This window comes from Aptenodytes patagonicus, chromosome 14 (genome assembly GCF_965638725.1).
Source record: "Aptenodytes patagonicus chromosome 14, bAptPat1.pri.cur, whole genome shotgun sequence".
NCBI lineage: Eukaryota > Metazoa > Chordata > Aves > Sphenisciformes > Spheniscidae > Aptenodytes > Aptenodytes patagonicus.
Window position 1 is genome coordinate 8,818,517 of NC_134962.1, and position 19,407 is coordinate 8,837,923.

The 19,407-nt window shown below is 50.4% G+C and overlaps 1 protein-coding gene and 1 long non-coding RNA gene across 4 annotated transcripts in view; one reads left to right on the top strand and one right to left on the bottom strand.

Annotated features, from left to right (window-relative positions):
* Positions 1 to 1,834: 1,834 nt before the first annotated feature.
* LOC143167102 (uncharacterized) lies at positions 1,835 to 3,364 on the bottom strand. The gene is made up of 2 exons (XR_012996496.1): positions 3,029 to 3,364; positions 1,835 to 2,016 (listed from the first exon to the last, which is right to left on the bottom strand). It is a non-coding gene; the product is annotated as an uncharacterized LOC143167102 (long non-coding RNA).
* NFATC2 (nuclear factor of activated T cells 2) overlaps positions 2,895 to 19,407 on the top strand; it is a 97,563-nt gene continuing 81,050 nt past the window's right edge. For 2 of the 3 annotated variants that reach the window (XM_076352164.1, XM_076352165.1), the window contains exon 1: positions 11,140 to 11,284. In XM_076352164.1, the coding sequence (XP_076208279.1) occupies positions 11,140 to 11,284 (145 nt within the window). Of the gene's footprint in view, positions 2,962 to 11,139; positions 11,285 to 19,407 lie in introns of those variants that run through there. The other variant, XM_076352166.1, reaches the window with a different exon arrangement.

Sequence of the window (19,407 nt, forward strand, 5' to 3'; positions counted from 1 at the left end):
AGTCCGGAGGCAGCCGCCAGCCCTCTTTCACTTCTTTCTTTCTTCCTTTTTTTTTTTTTTTTTTTCGCTTTGCACTGAGTTTAATTTGGGTAGCAGGATTCAGCATTTTTAAGCTGGAAAAAACTTGGTGGAAGAAGATATTTTAGGAAAACCCTGTCATGTGAACTAGCGGGAGCCGATCAAACTGAGCTATTAAAAGAAAGACATTGTATTTTTAAACGGTCCAGACTAGGGAAGCCAACCTGTGTGCCATAACCGCTGAGCTGTGACTGCTCCCCCGATTATAGCTCAGCGTGGGAGGAGGCGAAGCTTTCCGTCGGGGTCGCCCATTCTCCGCTCGCTCTGGGATACCCTTGGGCAGGGCCCGGTGCCCTCGGCCCCCCCAGGTTGTGTGTGTGTGTGTCCCCTGCACCCAGCTGCTCCCTCTGCTCGCCCTCAGCCCCCCACCAGCTCGCCCCTTGCCAGCTCTGCCTCAGCGCTCCCCCTCGTCTAAAGCCCCTTCCCCAGTCCCTCTTCTCTGCATTTCCCAGTACAATTATAACGAGTGATGCTGGGGTGACCGGTTAGGGCCACAGTGAGGAGTTGGGGCGGTGGGGGTGGAATAATAATAATCAATTAGCAATTGCTTTGCTCTCACAAGCAAAGCAGCAACCTCCGCTTCCCCTTAACGTTTGGAAATAGAGATCGGGTGGTTCCGACTTTACTTCACCTGATGCGAGTCGTGGGTCCAATCAAACACGCCAGTTAGCTCAGGCGTGACCCCCCTGCAAGAGGGCCGGGGCTGCTGGGCGCCGCGGGGCGGGCTCCGTCCCGCGTGGGGCCGGGGCTCCGCTCGCAGCCGCCGCTCCGGGGACGCTGCCGGAGCAGCGCCGGGGTTTTTGCAGGATCTCGCTCGTGAGCATCGTGGCTTCAAAGTGGCCCGTCGAGGGGGCTGTTAAAGGGCAAAGCATCCAGGTCGAGTCTGAGCATCAGGCGCAGCTTTTCGGTGCTTCTCTGCCAGCCCGCTGCCGTGCGCGCCTGGGGCTCGGGCGGGAAAATCTCTGCGGGAGAGCGGCCGAAGGGCGATGCTTGCAAACGGCACTGCTGCTGGGAGAGCAAAGGGGTCACGGTGCTCAGCCTCCGCGGGGACGAGGCGAAAAAGGCTTCCCTAAAAGCCGGCGGGGGGTGTGAGGGGGGTACTCACCGCGGCCTCCGCCGGGCGGGGGCTCCGGGGGAGGCTGGTGCGCAGCCGAGGGGCGCGGGGTTACCGGGACGGGGCTGCCCCGCACGCCGGGGGTCGGTGGAAGCCGGTTGCATAACGGGCCCGCGGAGCCGGGGAAGGTATTTCCGCCTCGGCACGTCCAAAAATGACAAAGGCTAGGAAAGTGAGGTGCGCTGAGTTTCCCTGGCCTGCCTGCAGTTGCTAGCCTGCAGGACAACAAACTCGAGAAGCAGAAAGTTTGATTGTGATACCTCCTTCGAGTCGATTTTGGGACTCAGAGAGTGAAAAATGGAAACGTCGTGCGGGTGCCAGCCAGCCCTCCGCGCAGCTCCGGGCCAAGTCCCTCCGCAGTGACTCACTCCCCGCTGCTGCCCAGGGCTCCAGCTGACCCCGGCAGCCACCCCGGCTCCAAACCTACGCTGCGATGTTTGGTGGGGTTACGTACAACGGCCGAGGGACTGCAGGGCTGTCACGGTCCCCGAAGAAGCATTTTATGTGTGGGGACTCTCGACCTCTTCTGGAAAAAATATACGTAAGTGCGGTTGCACGGAGGTCCTGAGCCCAGCACAGCATCAAGAGGCAGATGCTCGTTAACACACTAGTGAAAACTATACGTTGCGAGACAGCACGCGGTTCATGACATCTTTGACTTTATTTTCCTGTTTTCTTTTGCTTTATTTTCCTGTTTATACATAGTACGTGTAAACACACACGGGTTGTCTTGGTTTCGGAGGCTTCCTTGGCTATTTCATTCTTGCTAAGCTCCACGTGTATCAGTGGAAATCCATGGGGTTGCTCCTGTCTTCTAAATGGATCTAAAAATAGAAACAGAGAGAGGTCTGTGAAATGCCACTAAACAAATTAACCGATTTTTTTTTTTTCTTTTCGTCTTCTGTATGAAGAATTGAGCCAGTGGTAATTAGAAGCCAAAACCTGTGCCAGTAACAAGATGGGTATTAATAGGGTGCTGGCGAATTTAAAAGACATAAATATAAGCTGGGGACTTCGGTTTTCTGAATGATTTATTCAAAGGTAAAAGCAGCAGCAGTCGGAGCTTGTCTCTGCTGGGAAGAAGGAAAACTTCTGCACAGAAGCCCCGTTGCTTTGAAAGGCTTTGCAGTTCCTGCAAGTTTTGTTTAAAAAGCACACACTGGGATTTTTAACATCATCCATATTTCTTTCTTTCTCGCTCTCTAACTTTCTGCTCAACAATTAAGTGCTTGTGCTGCAGACTGAGAAAGCCGCAGAGCTGCCTTGGCCCGGAGCTGGGAGACGTCATGGATTCCTGAGTGTGAAGTTTGCAGGAAAGCCCTCAGTTTGGGAGATGGAGGCGATCCAGGGGTTTCCATGGCACTGGGATAAACAGGAGGAAACAGTGAGGGAATCCCGTTATTTTACAGCATTCAAAGACTATAAACACTCGGAGCAGGGAAGGAAGTGGCCTTTCCCTCTCTAGTAACCCTCATCTCAGAGCAGAGAACTGACTTCACTTCAGGAACAAGCTCAGCCCAGTTCGGATCCCTCTTTGCACCTCCAAACACTTAAGTGAGGAGGCGAGCAAGAGGGGTTCCCTCTGTCCAGGCGGCACTGGTTGAACATGGTTTAAAGAAGATTTTTTTCTTCTTTTTTTTTTTCCTCTTTTTTCCGCTGTTTGTTTTTTTTTTATTTTTTTTATTTTTTTTTTTTTAAATTCCTGATGCAGAGAGAAACTGCCTGCAGGCTGGTACATTACCACCACATCATGAGGTCTATGGATCAAGGTAGGGTCTTACTCCTGCGCTGTGTGTCTGTGTGCTGTGTGCGTGCCCCCCTGTGCGTTTTCCTTACCCGGGGGTCTCTGTAGGTCACTCCTCGGGCCAGGTGGTTTATCCTGCCGGTTTTAGCTCGCTCGCAGGCAGCTCGGCTGGGTAGGCAGGAAGGGTTTCATGGCGAGATGGTCCCTCGGGGAAGGGGCTGGACTGGCTTTAGGTTTGGTTTGAAGCGCTCCGCGATGGCGGTACAAATCTGTCTGGAGAAACCTCCTTTAAACTTCAGCCAGAGGGACTCTCCTCTTCCAAGCCATCACCCCAGGAGTCTCTCTCTCCGGCTAACCTCCCGGCCGCTTAACCCTTCCGCCGCCTGCCCAGGTCGGGGGCTCAGGGCGTCGCAGGCGGCTTCCCCGGGCCCGGCGCAGCCTGCGGCAGCGCTGGGCTGGGGCCGGCGGCTCCGCGGCCGCGCTGCCCTCGGGAATGCCCGCGGCTCCCGTCGGGGTCGGCGCCCCCGCGGGGCGTGCGGGCGGGGCGAGCCCTGCCGGGGGGGCTCCCCTCCCGGCGCCGCCGTGTCCCGGTGCCGGTGGAGGCAAGAGTTAAGCGCGGCGAGAGGAGGAGTCTGCCCCGCTGTCAGCGCTCAGTACGCGCCCCCTGCGCGGCCGCTCCGCTCCGCGCCGCCCGCCCGCCCGAGGGTCCGCTCCGGCCCGAACTGTCACCCCCCTCCGCAGCGGAGATCTCCCCGCTACCGCCCCGGCCCCACCGAGGCGGGGGGCAGCCGTCTAAGAGGGGCCGCGGCATCCTCCGTTCTCCCCCCGCGGTGGCGAGCGAGGCTGTGGGCCCCGGGGGAGGGCGCGGCGCCGGGAGCGGCCCTGCGTGGGGACGCGGAGGGGGCTGCAGGCACGGCAGCGGCTGTGCAATGCTGGCACGGGGCCGGGGGAAGGGGCATCCCTCCGAGCGATGTTAGCGGACAGGGAGGGGGGCTCCGGGCACAGCCGTGCCTGGGGCTCTCGGGGTCGGCGTGGCCACCAGCGGCGGATCCAGGCGGAGGATGCTCCGCGCGAGGAAACCCCTCGCCGCCCGCAGCCCGGCTCTTGTAAAGCACCCGTGGACCGGCGAGCCCGGCTGCTCCCGCCGGGCCCTGCAGCCCCCCGCCCGGGCGGCCTGCCCGCTCCCCAGGGGAGCTCGGCGCTGCACCCCGCGGGCCGGGCGGGAAGCGCAGGTGAGTTGCAATTTTTACAGGGCTACCGGTCCGGGGAGCAGCGTGGAGAGGGGGCAGGAGGTGGAGAAGGGAAGCGCTTTTCCATCGACTCGCTCCATTTTAGACTCCCCCCGCCCTCCGGCCGAGCAGCCGCCGAGCCGGCCCGCCGCGCTCCCCGCCCCGCCGCCAGCGCTGGCACCGCCGCTCGGCCGCTGACTCAGAGCCGCCCCGGGCGCTCCCGGGGCCGGCGGAGGGGGTATGCGGGCTGTGGGGGGGCGTGAGGCGGGTATCGCAGGGTTTCGTTTGAAGGGCCCTTAGTAGCGGCTATTTGTTTTCTCCTGCCGTAGCAAGCTCCCCAGGCACCTGCCAAAACACACTCGTTAACACGTACACCCAAAGGGGATCGTCCGAGAGCTCCAATTCTCGGCCAAGCCAATGGGAAGACTCAGAGTGGCTTTATACCGCCTTAGGATCAGGCCATTGCCCTGCCTCGTGTATCCTCGGCTTTCTCCAGACAAAACTCCCTCTCTCCTGCGTGCTTCAGCTGCTCTTAGTCACTCTCACAACACCCCGGAGAAGTTATTTTGCTGCAGAGAGAGCAGGAAAGGGAAAGATAGGAGACTTCTTGTTCTTCTCAGTGCTGGCAAGGTCCCGCTCTCACCTGCTATAGGATACCAGTGGATCAAAGCACAAGGCAGCACTCCAACGGCAGCTACAACTACTTCCATTGCTATGCAGCCCTGCTTTCCCCAGAGTAGATGTTCCCCAGAGAGAGCCCTGCAGTCACAGACCAAAATGAAAGGCAGTGATTTTTTTTTCCCAGATCAAGTATTTGAGACCACAGTAGCCAGATGAGCAGTGCAGTCAGTTGCACGAGATGCTCCAGAAATAATATGCTCCTGGGCCCCGGCATGTATTTTTCCCTTATGCAAAATGCTTGCTCCTGCCAGTGGCATAGGGACGATGGGTGCAGACCCTGGCACCGACTCGCCTTCGTGTCACAAGTCTGCTCCCAACCCTTCCACAAAGAAAGAGCTGCACGGAACTGCTAGGGGTTAATAGCACATGGCACTTTTGGGATCAGTCTCTGGCTTTGGGAGGATTTCTGCACCCACAACAAAGTGCAAGAGTCTCATTAATGTAGGGTGTGTAAACGATGATGTGTTAATAATTTTAGGCCCTAGCCCCCTTTTATGATTAGAGCAGGCTCAGAATGGGGAATGAAGACTTTGCATAGCCTAACGCCCTGCTAGCAAAAAGATGCTTCAGTAGCTTTGCTCCCTGAGCTGTGCTTCTGCAGGTGTCAGCAAGACACTAGCCACGGCAGAGATTTTCATCGGATGACCATGAGTCCCTGTGTCATTTTGTTGTCCCACATCTGTTAATGCTCCGTCACTCGAGGTAGCCCCTTTCTATCTGTAAGCCTGCCCTGCCGCACACAGTTACACCAGCTAACAGTCAGCAAATGATTTCAGAGTCTTTTGTACAGGGCAGGAATCACATTCACAGATGGGACACTGACATAATTGGAGCACTTTTTTATAACATTCCAATAGATATTCTAACTGAAATGTTTCATCATTCATTTTTTGAAAATAGCCAAGGATAATAATATCCTAGAACTTCTTTTCCACTACTGGCTTAATATATTTTTTTAAACTATGATATGTGCATTCCTTTGGTTTGCACAGCAGACTTCAGAACTTAATGGGAACATGGAGATATGAGCAATTTTTCCATTGTCTTTTCTTGCCAAACCACTTTAAGCCTAAAATTGGGGGGTAATATCTCTGACTCAACCTGACCCCAAAATTGAATAGTAGCGTGCGTGCATGTGTGTCTCTCAAAGGAAGTACCAGAATATTTCTCCCCCCTCGCTCTCTCTCTCTCTTTTTTCTCTCTAATAGCACTCCCCACACTCCAGACCAAGCAACTAGTCACTCACAGTCTGAGCTCATTTTAAAGAGCTTGGATTAAGTCCATGTGCAAGTTTTAGTTGCCTGTTAAATTTCTAATGCCTGCCACATACACCATTAGAACACTTAGATTTTTAAGACAGCATTGACTCGTATTTTCTTTGGGTTTTAGCTGCTAAATAGGTGTGCAGCATTTTTAACCCACTTTTCTCTACTTCTTTTTCTTTTAAAAAGTTTAATATGAGGGTGTTACAGTATTACAGATCCAGTGTAAATCATGTAATGTGGGCCACATAATAATTAGCACAGTCACCGTATTTCTGAGAAGATCGTCTAAAACTTTTTTCAGCTCGAAGCATCATCTGATCACTTGCATTAGTGAAGTTATTTGTACAGGGAATACAATGGGATGGTATAAGTAGAAACTGAAAATAGTAAATGATGAATTAGATCTGCAGTAAATTTAAATACCAAAAAATATGTTAAGTACATTTTAAATCATAATTTATATTACACTAGAAACTACTCTTCCTTAGCTTTGTTTTTGGATTCCTTGTCCCCTAGTACCTAGGTAGTCCAGTATTCACATACTTTTAAAGTTTATTAAAGCAAAACCCTGCCAAAGGCAAGCACTGATCCAACTATGTGGAAAAGGACTCCTTCCATTCTCCAGTTCCCTGAAATGGCAGCACAATATATTTCCAGTTCTGCTCTGTGTAGAGCCTGCTGCAAGTATACGTGGCTGCAATTTTTGTTAACGCTGCCAAGGACAGACTTTGCTTAAGTTCTTGAAACACCTTTTTGGCTCATGAAAACAGCTTTACAGAAAAAAAAACAGGAGTTAATGCTGACTCCCAGATCTCTAATGTGGGTGCTGTGAGCCCAAGAGGAGTTGTGACCAGCGGCCAGGGGTTTGTGGCCATGCTGGCCTTTCGATAGTGGTAACAGGAGAAATAAATGGAGGATCCTTGTAGAAAGGAAGTGTTTCTGATATGAAAAAGATTGAGATTTAGGGAAACCAACTAGTAGTTCTGGTCTTTGGACACTGTATTCCAGCCTTCCACTCCAGCCCTAATGGAAAACAAGCATTGGGAAGTGTTTGTCACGTTGTTTGGGTTTTTCCTTTGATTTAGAGTGGCTGGATGCTTTTTCTGAGTGTATGTATTGAGCTGAAGAGTCCATGGTCTATTTAAGTCTAGTAGTTTCCCTGCCTTTTCTTCATTGCTAATTATTAATGACAGACTGTGGGAAGTATTTGTCAGTTACGTAGTTATAACAGCTAAAACTTAAACAATGTATAATGTTTTATTCTCTTTGTTGGCTCGAGAGCATGTTTTGGGTCTAAACTAAACTACGCTCAGCCCTTGGAGGGCTCCAAAAACTACAGCTGTCACTTGAGCTGAATTCTGCAGCTGCTTGCACCTAGTAATGGTTTCATGCGCCCCTAATATTTAGGCCAGATCTATATTTTGTGGATTTGCACCATTTCTGCTCGAAATAACACACTGGTAGGTTCCAAACACAGCCCACAGAGTATAGCATTATAACTCACACCTCTGTGCACTCAAAGCCTGTGGAAACTGTTATTCCTATACGTTATGCCGTAGCGGTCATATGGGACCAATGTCCTTATGTGCCCTGTGAGCTGCAGAAGGGACCAGGGGGAATCCAGTCGATTGTATGCCTGGTGGCTATTGCTCCTTGACATCTGTCAAGCTGTCCGCTGGGCAAAAGAGTTGAATCCTATAAGCTGAGCTAATTCCTACGTTTCTCTAACACTTTTCTCATTGCTGTCTTGTCACCCTAATTCCTTGCCAGTGTCAGAATTTATGATTACGTGTATTAGTGGTGAAACGATTTCGGATGACATGGTCATCTTAGAAAGCAAAAGGTACATTTTCCATTTGTGGAGTATTACTAATTCTAGGAGTAGCTGAGGATAAGTTTGAAACTTCACATGCTTAATGGATTGCAGGTGAGCTAGGAAATAAACGATAAAGGATTGGATAAAGATTTAGCAGAAGTTGGGGTCGTTTCCCCATGCTCTCCTGCCAATCACCCATATCTTACTTAAAAAGGCCAATGTTATTGTTCGTGTCTTTTCTTTTTGTGGCTAATACAAATGATGCTATCCAATTGTGCTCCAGTTGTTGTTAGCTGCAAGGATGACAGCTCTCTTTAGTGCTAAGCCAAGATCAGCAAGTATATTTGGTTTTTCAGATGAATTTTAAATAGAAGGGCCAATGATAAAAGGCTAGCGCTCCGGCAAACCGTAAGCATCATTTTAAAACTGATATATAAATAGGCCAATTTAATATATGTTTTCTTCATGTTTAAACAATTTGGAATGAATCAAGCCCTCAGACAGAGCAGCACATGTTCCCCAAGGGCCGGCAGCCTCCGTTCCCCATGCACGTTCCTGAGGGTAAGAGCTCAACCCCATCTGCAGCTTTCTGGGGTGGCCTCATTTCTGAATGCCGGTAGCCAAGACCGCTAATCACCGGCTGCTCTGGCTTCCCCGTCTGTGCCCAGCGGCAGCAGAGCCCTGTCTCTGGCCGAACCAGACACTACGAAACTATAGAGAGCGAGCGCCTCGTGTAGTATTAAGAATCGCTGCAGCAGATGAGGTAGACTTTAACTGTGGTCTCCAGCTCAACCACAGAGCGAGCACTGGATCCTTTTCAAAATAGGCTTCAGCGGTCCCTGCGCCGAGCAAGGAGCCACATCGGGTCAGGCAGCAGCATCGTGTTGCACAAGAGGAGACAGACGCAGCCTATGACCTTTCCACGCTGCTTACACACGTGTGTGCACATGCACACAGGGCTGTGTGCTGACCATGTGGAAACCCAGCAAAGCGCTATTCCTGGTTGTTTTGGCAGCGTGTGCAGGAGAAAGTTCAAATAGCTTAGTCCAAGGAAGCTATTGTGTTACTATGTATATTATGCATTAATGAGAAAAAATATTGTCCTTTTAGTCTCTGCTGAGTTAAAGTATGGCATTGACTGCAGTGAAATCACTCATTAATCTAGTGGCTGTGAGTGTGGAATAATGGCTTTTCCCTCTCCATTTAAATTTCACTCCAGTGGGAAATATATAGAGAGAATATACCAGTAGGGTTCCCGGTATTTCCAGCTAACCATCTCCTTCTGTAAATACTTCAGTAAAAATCCCTGCACATCCCGCCTGCAGGATCACCTGCCCTTTCTGCAGCTCTGGTTTCCCTGTCCCTTGGCACTTTCCAGTAACAAATTAATGCCATAAAGGCCTAATTCCAGTCTGATTGTTCCCCTCCTGCCTTCATGCAGCCACAACAGCAGTTTTTGCCGTTCCCCTTACTCCCCTTTCACACCCGAAAGCTCTGTGCAGTGTTTCTGCTCACCAATAGGTGCCTCTAACGCCTCCCAGTAGCTGCTGCGGGGTGACCAGCCGGTACACAGCTCGCTGCTGGGGTTCTTCAGGAGCTCAATGTAGAAACTCATTTCAAAGCACAGGAAAGGTCTGAGTTGTCCCACTCTGGACTGGCAAGGATGGAGCAAAAGGGTGTGATGAGAAGGTGATTTGTCATTACTTGGCTGGCCACATTAATGATAAAGGTGACAGGGTATAAGCCTAAACATAGCGATTCTGGTTCGTGTGTGCTATGAAACAGACTTTCTGTGACCTTAGATAAGTAACTTAGGGTCAGATTTGTAATGTAGTTAATGCTGTCGTGCTAACAGGCTTAGCAAATAAAAACAAGTTGAAGTAAACACCAAAATACTTTTTTAATGATCTTGGTCCCTCTGCCTTTGCCTCCCTTCCCAGTCTACAGACTAAGAGCTTTTTTCAAACTCACAGACCCGGTGACAGCCATCCATACACTAATAAAGGGGACCATACAAACAGGTAAGCGAGGGAACAGAGTCTTCTGACCACAGATGTTCTAAACACACAAATTTAGGATCTCCAGTTACCCACGAGTGAAGTCATTGCTGGTTGTAGCAGCCATCGGAGGGGTAGAAGGCTGTTGGGAGGCAGTGATCAGTACCCTGTGAAGGGCCTGGGGAAGATGTTGATGAATAGAGTCAATGTGGCGAAGGTGGCCAAGGGTACCTGGGGAAGCTGGCAGCACCGGCAGTGTGGTCAGCAGGGAACGAAGCAAGAGCCCATTCTGTGAAACACTGTTTGTGAGCAAGGCAGGAGGAGAACAGAGGCCTTGTGCATGATGGGCTTGATGTTTCTAAAGGTGCTCCAGTTAAGAGAGGTTGGCCTGTGATTGCAGAACGAGACGAACCCAGAAACCTGTCTGCTGCTGCTTTAGCAGCAGCCTGCGATGGGAGGCAGGAGCACGTGGTGTGGGACACATGAAGCCTGGAGAAGGCAAGGGCAAGCACTTGGGCTGCCTGGAGCTGCTGGAGACCCTGGAAACCTCAACAGAAAGGGACCCGACTGCTGGGGAGAAGGAGGCTGCGTGCAAGACAGCAAGTCATGCTCAACCTAGGGTAACAGGGCAGAGACGGCTCACCGAATGGGGGCTGAACGGGGTTTCTGGAGGCTCCCATCTCTGTGCAAGGCCATTACTTCCCTCGCAGCCCTGCTTCTCCCTTGTCCGTTCCACTTCCCCTCCTCCCCAGGCCCCTCTCCTCCGCTCTCCCACCACGACCCCTCCAAGCATCCCCCGCGGAGGGACCCCCCTCTCTCCCGGGGCTGCGGCCTCGCCGCGGGGCCGGGACCGGTGCGGTGCGGGCCGGGCCGGGCTCCTCCTCCCCGGGGGCGGCCCCGGCGGCAGGTGGCTGCTCGGGAGCAGGAAGCTGCCACCGCTTGTCGCGCCAATCCCCCTCGTGTGCCGCCGCCGGGGCTCGCCGCCCGCACCCCTCGCCGTCGGGGGCAGCCGCGACCGCCTCAGCGACCGCCGGGAGATCTTTTTGCCTGTTTTCCCCCCCTTTTTCCCTTCCCTCAACTCCGCTCCACTTGCACTTGGAAGGATACCGACGGGTTTCGCGGCGGCTATCGCACTTCGGGCTCCTTTCGGCAGCCGGCCAGCTCCGGGCGAGCCTCCCCTCCCGCCCCGCCGCTGCCAGGCGGGCTCTGGCCGCCATGAGCGCCGCCGCCCAGGCTCCGGAGCCCGACCCGCAGGAGGGGGGCCACGGGCATGGCCCCGGCCCGGCCCGGGAGGGCAGCCCGCAGGAGGAGTTTGACTTCTCCATCCTCTTCGACTACGACTACCTGAAGCCGATTGAAGGTTGGTGAGGAGCCGCCGCAGGAGGAGCCGGCGCCGCGCCCCGACGGGGCGGCGGAGCCGCCTCTGCCGGACCGAGCGGCTCCGGGGGGCCGGGCCGGGCGCTCCCTGCGCCCTCCGGCAGCCCCTCGGAGGGCGGTGGAGACCCGGTGTGCTGCCGGGCCCCTGCCCTGCCCGGGGCCGGGCCAGCCACGCCGGGGCCCCTCGCCGGGTCCGCAGCCGGGCATGTGCCCCGGTCTGAGTGCCCGGGACCGGCGTGGCGATGGACGCCGAGCGGTGTGCTGCTTGACGGGCTGTGCTCAGGGCTGGGCTTTTCGGGTTTTGCGGTGCTGCTTTAGCCAGCAGGTGCTTGCGAGCGGTCACCGTCACTGGCGGCAGGTGGCTTGGTCCCCATCTGGTGATGGAGCATCTGAAAGCGGCCGTGGGACCTTCCTATTATTTACAGAGTTGTGTACATGGGTATCAGAGCACAGCTGTGAAAGACGAAGCAGAAGAGCTCAGCTCGGTTGGTGTCCTTGAGACCATCATCATCATGGTAGAGGGTGTTCTGGAAACAAAAAGGCAGCTTGAGCGCTGGGTCTAGGAGCCCCAAGGGGTTAGTTACCTGCGATGAGTCTGACCATCCTGCTTGGATGGCAAGGAGCTGGGGAGATCTAGTTTCCAGTTTGGGTCCAAACACCAGAAGCGTAAGTTAAAATTAAAAAAAAAAAGAAAGATTTGCAGACTGTTCTCCTACTTTTCTGAGTTTATGCAAGTCTGTGATACTAAAACCACTGTGCAAAGTATTCCCTGACTTTCTAAATGATAACTCTATCTGTTGATGATACTAAAAAGCGATACTTCCTATCCCATAAAATACAGATTTGTGTAAACCAGACAAAGCCAAAAGAGATAGGACCCAGAGTAAAGAATTGCTGGGATATTGTTTCCAAGATACATTCATTTTGATTCTGCACAGCTGAGAGGCGGCATTTCTCTAGGGCATTTGAAGAAAGAGATGTGTGCCTAGGGGACAGTGCAGGAGGAGACCTATTAGGCCTGAATCGTGGTATCATTAGCAAAATGGAGAGTTGCTACTGAGTTTTATTCTTTGTATACTTGTTTAAATATACAGATGTGCACCAGCATCAAAGCTGAGTGAGGATGGTTAATGTCATCTAATGTACAAAGCTGAATTTTCTTTCAAGGTTTAATGTAGTTCAAACCATGCTAAAATAAATCCGCGATGGGGAGAAGTCAGTGATTTTAATGAAAATACATTAAATCTCAGTGAAAGCTTCAGATGCTGGTTTTTTTCACGTCTTTATAGTAGAGAGTACTGCTGTGAAGCCTTGAGTGGGAAGTTCCACAGAATATAATAGTACGTAGGTGGGGGGTAGAAAGTTTAATCTTCAGACCACATAAATGCAGAGCAGTGTATCCTTGTAGTAGAAGTAACTTCCTTCTTGAGCCTGCTTTCTCCACATTTTGAATGACTGGAAACCATAATTAGTAGTAATTTTGTTTGTTCCAAAGATGGAAATCATTAGCATAAAAAAAAATCACAACCATATATACTAGCATTGTAATCTGGAGAACATTCTCCCTCACTTTGAAAAGGCACCAGCTAGAGTCTGTAAGCAATCCAGTATACATCCGTGACCTTTAATGTACAAAAGATTAAAGCATGTTTACACGAGAACAGAAAATGTTCAAATTTTGAGAAAGGGCTTTATCCACATGCCGGTGGTAAATGATGCTCGTTGTTCATGTGCGATTCTGGCCTCGTCTGAACTGCAGTTGGGAAAACAAGTCCTTTTCAGTGGAGGATTCAAAATGGAACCAAAACCATAGGAGTGTCTGTGGATCCCAGCACTTCAGTCTGGTTCCTATGTTCAAAGCCCGTTTGAAAGAGGCTCTGGTTTCCTCAGTCTGGCCTGCTCCACCCACCGCTCACGACAAGTCCTATAATAACAAATCTCTGTAAACATGCTAAAAGTGATTTTTAATTTTTTTTTTTTTGGGGGGGGGGGGATGTAAATTTGGGACTCTAGGAATGGATTGGGATGAAAGCTTATTTCTGATAAACAATTTTTTAAAAGGTTGGGATTTGACAGTATCCACCTAAGCTTGTGTTTTAAAAGTAGGATCTATATCACAACTTGTTGCCATGGAAATGCCAGAAATATTCTTACTGAAAGCGGCTGGCATTCAGTAGTGCTTATGTGTGCCTGAGACAACAGGAACATGGACTGCTATAAAAGCAACAGGGGAAAAAAGGGTAAATAAAAATCCTATGGTCAATATTATTAATATTAGATATTCCGCTCTAAGCCAGCCATTTCCAAAAGCAGGAGCGTTGTACAAAGTGCCATTTTCCATATGCCTTTTATTTTTACCCTTACTTGCCAGACTTTAATTAGCTATCTTCTTCTCAGCATTTGCAAACCAGAAACATCTGCCTTCAGCAGACTGAACTCAGAGATGTGCCCAGGTGAACAGGCTTTGGGAAGTTTGGGTAAAGCGGGTATCCTGTGCTGTTAGGCTGAAATTGTGATTTCACTTGGGCATTGAAGATGTTTTCTATCTCCTTTTAAAAAAATGTGTTAGAATCATTCCCTTGAGAGATACACGTGGAGGTATTGCTAGTGGTATCCTAAGTTTTAGCTTATTTCAAACTTGAAAGGTGCTGAATATCCTTGTTTCTCAGTGGAAAAGATTGACAGAAAGTCAACGAGCATTTGAACTATCTCCTGCAAATAGGAGTCCCAGACGAGTAAGTTCTCCTAACTGCATTGTGTATTATTCCATAATACCTGCTGTTGGCCTCTATGAGAGACAAAATACTGAAAAGCCAGACAAGTGCTCTGCTTCAGCAGCTCACTTCATGTGTTTCTGTTCTGTGTTCACTGTGTGATGATCCACTGATAGGTAAAGCTGCCACATAATTTTTAATATTTGAGGTTAACCCTTCTGAGAACTGATCCTCTGAGGTGTGTTTTGAACTTAAAATCCAAACAATTAAACAAGTTTCCAGACAAAATCTTGCCCTAAGACAGCAGGTGAGAATGCAAACGGGAAAGAGTATTTTCTTGTAGGCTCAAGCCTTTGCTGTAGCTCAGCAGACTCTTACATTGCATCTGGTGATATGAATCTACAAGGTCTATGTATGTATAATATAGAGAGGGGAAGCAGGGACCATCTATAAATATTAATATTCCTCTGAATGCTTGTTTGTATGTAGACAGGCTCCCAGGGACATTGCCATGTCTTGTAGGTGTCAAGCCCTGTATAATTTGCCTCGTTTCTTCTTTTTCTCCCCAATACAAAGCTATTAAAAGGAAAAAAAAAAGTGCTCGCAGCTCCGTCCTGGTGACTGGCTCAGTAACACAGGAGGCAGTGTTCAGCGGCAGCCCTGCAGTAAAGAAACAAATATGCACATGTAACAGAGAATACCAGATTTCACTCAGGAAACCAACTTTCACTTTGAGTTTCCAAGCAGCTAGTGCAAATAACAGACAACTCGGCTTTTGAAAAATGCAAAAAAGCTCTGGGCTGGCCCCTTCAAATGACAGTAAGCAAATTAATTAAAAAAAAATTGGACTCTTACTTATGCAAATAAGGAACTCCATTTAAATTCCAGGAGCTGCACTGCAGCAAACAGACGTGAGGTCAAAACCGAACTTCTCCCCCTGCCCTCCCGTGACTCCCTTGCCCTGCACACAGCTATCTTTAGCTTTTCCTAGATGATGATTTGTATAAACCCATCATGGAATGCAGTTGCTTGGGTGATCTGTTATTCCCTAATTTCATGCTAATTGGCAGGGTCACGTTTGGCTGACTGAATGGCTTTGGTGTTACTGCCTTGTTTAAAAAACAGCAGAGGGTGGGCCCTTGCAAAGCCATGTGCGCACACGCTGGTGTGCGTCCCGTCCGGCTTGGGAAATCTCTGGAGCCCAGCAGGACCCGGTGTGGGTTTTCCTTTCTGCCTTTCAGAGGTGTGTGAAAAGGAGTTTTTCAAATCAAGGGTTAAGGCCTTGAAACTTAAATCCCTTGATCTTTTTCACCTGTGTTTTAACTCTTCTAGCTAATCAGCACTAAGGGCAGTCCTGAAGGTACCCCCCTGGGGAGGGTGGTTGGTGGAGCTGCCTGCACGCTGCAGGCAATGCTTCATGAGTCTGTCTATAGGAGCTGGTTTGCTGTTTGTTTACCATGCGGTAGGACGCAGAGCCCTGCTTCCATTCCCTGTTGTGGGAAGAGGAGAGATGGTCTTGTGAACTAGTAACTGGGTAAAGGCTATGGAAAAAAGGGGGGAGTAAGAGCTGGCAGCTTGGAGGCAGTTTGGGTGGGGTCCTGGGGGGGGTGGAGGTAGGACTTCCCTAGTCGTGAGGCTTGGGTGACCCAGGGGAGTAGGCTGTTTGCCGGCAGTAAAGCTGACTGAGAATGTGAGGAGGTGCCAGTGTTGTCTGGGTGTGAAGCTCGCTTTCTTTTAACCCCCTTTCAAACAAGAAGGATCTTTTGGTACTGAGTCAGAGGATGATTCAGCAGTGAAACCTCAGGCTGGGAAATGCCCAAGTGAAGGGAGGTGGGGAAGCACTGTAACTGCACATGCAGAGGGGTGTCAGAGGAGCTGTGCTGAAGCTGCTGAGCTGCTCGCCGAGCTGTCCATCAGAAAAGCAGTGGAAAGGACAGTTCTTTGCAGGAGTATTTCAGTCTGTGTTCTGGGATGCAATATGCAGGGACAGATGAACCCTTGAAGGTGGCACAGCCTTGGGTGCAAAGCTGTACCTCTGGGGCATCTGCATAAAGGTTTCAAAGCTGCTTCAGTTCTTGAAAAACACCTTTGCTAGGCTGATCTGTCACATAATTATTCTCTTGTGAGGGGGTGCAATGGCCTCTCACCTCCTTGGGGAGCCCAGCTGGTGGGTGGCAGGGCTGCCTCCTGCCATCTCCAGTGTGGCAGAGGGCCAGCAGTGTGAGGTTTGCTGTCCTCAGCTCCTGCCACCCTAACCAAGCTCACGTTGGCAGCCCAGGCAGAAGCATGGGTATTGCTGGGGCCATCCGCCTGGAGACATTCCCGTGCCCCGGGCTGTTCCATGTTCCTGCTGGTCTCTGTAAATGCAGAGAGAAAGCAGCTGGGCTGCCAGGGAGCAACCTGTCCCTGTCCCCTGCTGCCCCTCTCAAAGGCAGGAGCTTGACATTGTTTACAAAACCGAACTCCCGTGGTGCTCGCCTGGGGAAGCTGGGCTGTTGGCTCAGGTCTGTCCCTTCCTCAGGCGGATTCCAAACCTCAGCCTGCCTTAGCCAAGTTGGCCGGGAGGCGGGGTAGCCAGTCCCCTCCTGCTGAAGCAAAAAGCACAATTTCTCCCAATTTTGATGGAAGAGCCGTTTACTTCCGGAGAGCAGCACGTGCTGCTTCACCCAACCACCCCTTTTCCCTCCCCCGGTGAGGTCAGAGCCTTGCGTTGTAGCATCACCAGCGTTTCCGTGGCAACAGACCGTGACATCACAGGCGTGGGCAATAGCACCCGGGACAGTGATTTCATTGTACCTCTGAAGTTATGCAGGGCTGGGACTCGGTCAGGAGATCTCCCCAAACCCCCCAAGCCCTGGGTCCTGACGAAGCCGTGCCGATGAGTCAGGGCCGGCAGCCTCTCCCCTGCCCGAGACGCAGCCTCAGCCTCTGGGCATCTCTACCTGGCGCGGTTCCCCAGGCACTCTTCAAACGAGCCGAGGTTTTCTTGTCTGCAGTCTTGCCCACATTCCTGTGCAGCTGCCTGCTTTATTGATAATTTGCCATGTGGGGGGAAACTAAATATTTTTGCTCTACAGAAGGCTGTGGGTGTTGTCTGCTTGGCAAAGGGTGCCTGCCTCGCTCGCTGCCTGTGAGCGCTGAGTGAGCAATCCCGGTTTGCACGGCCTGTAAAGCACTGCAGAGGAGGGCTCTGCGAGAGTGCTATATGAAGGCGAGGGCATGTTGTAGCTTGTTGTTGTGCGTAAGCATTGTTATTAATATCTGGAACATGGATCTTCTTGGAGGGTGAACGCCAAGGATGAAAGTGCTCATTTAAACACAATATTCCAGAGAAAAGCAAAGCAAACTTGGGTTGTCTAAAGCCCAATTTTTAATAGGCAGAAAGCGTGGGTGGTGGTGTGTGGTTGTTATTCAGAAGACTTTAAAAATTACAGGTTCACATAAAAATATATGTTTGCTTTCCCCATACCCCTCAAGACATATCTATACGTGCCAGCTTTGCTGCTCAACATGTGTTGTGAGGAGTTGTAATTTTTTATCTGTTGTCTGTGTATCTGGCACAGACAAGGTAGTTTAATGTGTACGGTGGGGGCAGCTCTCACTGTAGCTGTGTTGAATGGGGAACTGAAACGGTCGCCTGTTCCTTGATGTGAAGCTGTTCAGCCTGGAGAACTTTTCTGCGATTGCTGATCACTGTACGAGTCCTGCCTCAAGTCCTGGCGTCAAGCCTCGCTCTGCTTGGTGCTGATTTTGCTCTCTTGCATCAATTTAAATGGGAGTGATTCTTCTGAAAGCAGTGGGAGTGATGTTTTGTGTGACTGCGGAGGGGTGTGTTGCTCTATTGAGTCCGAAGGAGTGATGAATTTTATTCAAAGTGAATTGTAGCATCAATGTCTAGGCTTGATGCATCAGTTTGAGTGATGTGAATGCCCTGGTAATCCTGTGAGTGACAAAGCTCTGATATCCAAGATCAACGATGCTAAAAATATGTTCGGCTCAAAATTCAGTTGCTCGTTGCTGTTTTCCCATCCCCAAAACAGCTGTGTGCTGAGATTAAAAGCCAGAGGGAACCTTAAGAAATTTGCAAGCTGGACTCTCCCAGTCGTCTCCCATCCCGTCACATAGACTTTCTGTGTGCTGGTTTGTTTGGTCGGCTGGTTGGGGTTTCCCGCTAAACACGAAGGCTCAGCAGTTCCTGCTACATTTTTATTTTTCGTGGAGTTTTCTCCAGGTTGTGCAAAACATTGAGCACAAAAAGTAGCAGTCAAAAATCAGTGGAGGATTTTGCTTTCACACTAAGAAGCGTTTAAAACTGAAAACGAACAGAAACCCCTGAAATTAAATCACAGTCTCTCTGTGTGCAAAAGTTTCACTACGATCTTTTGCTACTTTTGCAGAAAGCACAGTCAGCTCCTGCCTGGCTTGATGTACAATATTATTTGCTCATGGGAAATGCTGCCTCATGTAGTGTAGGAGTGGGAGAAAATGCTGGAACAGTTATTTAAATATTTAAATGAAACCCTCTTTGCCTATGACACATACTGACACAAGGGTGAGCAGATAGTGTGAATTAATCTCAAACTGTGGAGCTGTTTCAGATATTTCCTGCTGGATACATTGAAATCTTTAAAAACATACAAAAATCCTGAGAACATTTTGCATGCTTTTGTGTAATGACAAATATTATTCCGCTCCCAGGCTGGGGAAGCTGCAGGAGCTGATGTACGTCGAGGGGTCTGTCCCAGGGACACTTGGCATGACTCTGCCCTCTCGGATGCCGCTGGCATTGAGCACCAGATGGGGTGCTGGGACGAGACCAGAACTGGGCTCAGCAATGCCGGTGGGAATTCTGTATTGCCTAGAAGCATCCCTGTACTCTGCAAACTGGGGACAGTTTGCAAGACTGAGAATCTCTGAAAATTGAGGATTTTTTGCACCAGGAGAGAGGGTTGCACTGAACACTTACCTGTTACTGTGTATTTTATAATCCCTCTCTGGCCAAGACTTTCCTTGAGCTGAAATTGGAAAGTGATTGCCTGTAAACATGGGGCTGGATCCTTTCTCTCTCTCTCTCTTTTCTAACTAATATCTGTGAATGTGTTTTCTGATCATCTGGTGCTTTCTCATGTAAAACCTGTCACCAAAACTTGTTGATATGATATGGAGCCAAACAAATCATCACACAGAACTGACTTTTTCATTTAAGAGCTTGAGCTCAGCTTTGGTTTCATGAAGCCTTTTCTGGCTGGACTTTGCTGTGTGAGAAGGGTTTTTCTCCCTTCACCAAAAGCTGTTCCTCAACCTTTTGGTTTTACGTAGACCTATTTGGAAGTGGTTTTGTGACGTGATGGTCTCAGTTCAGCTCCTGGTTGACAAAAGCTGACCAAAGTCA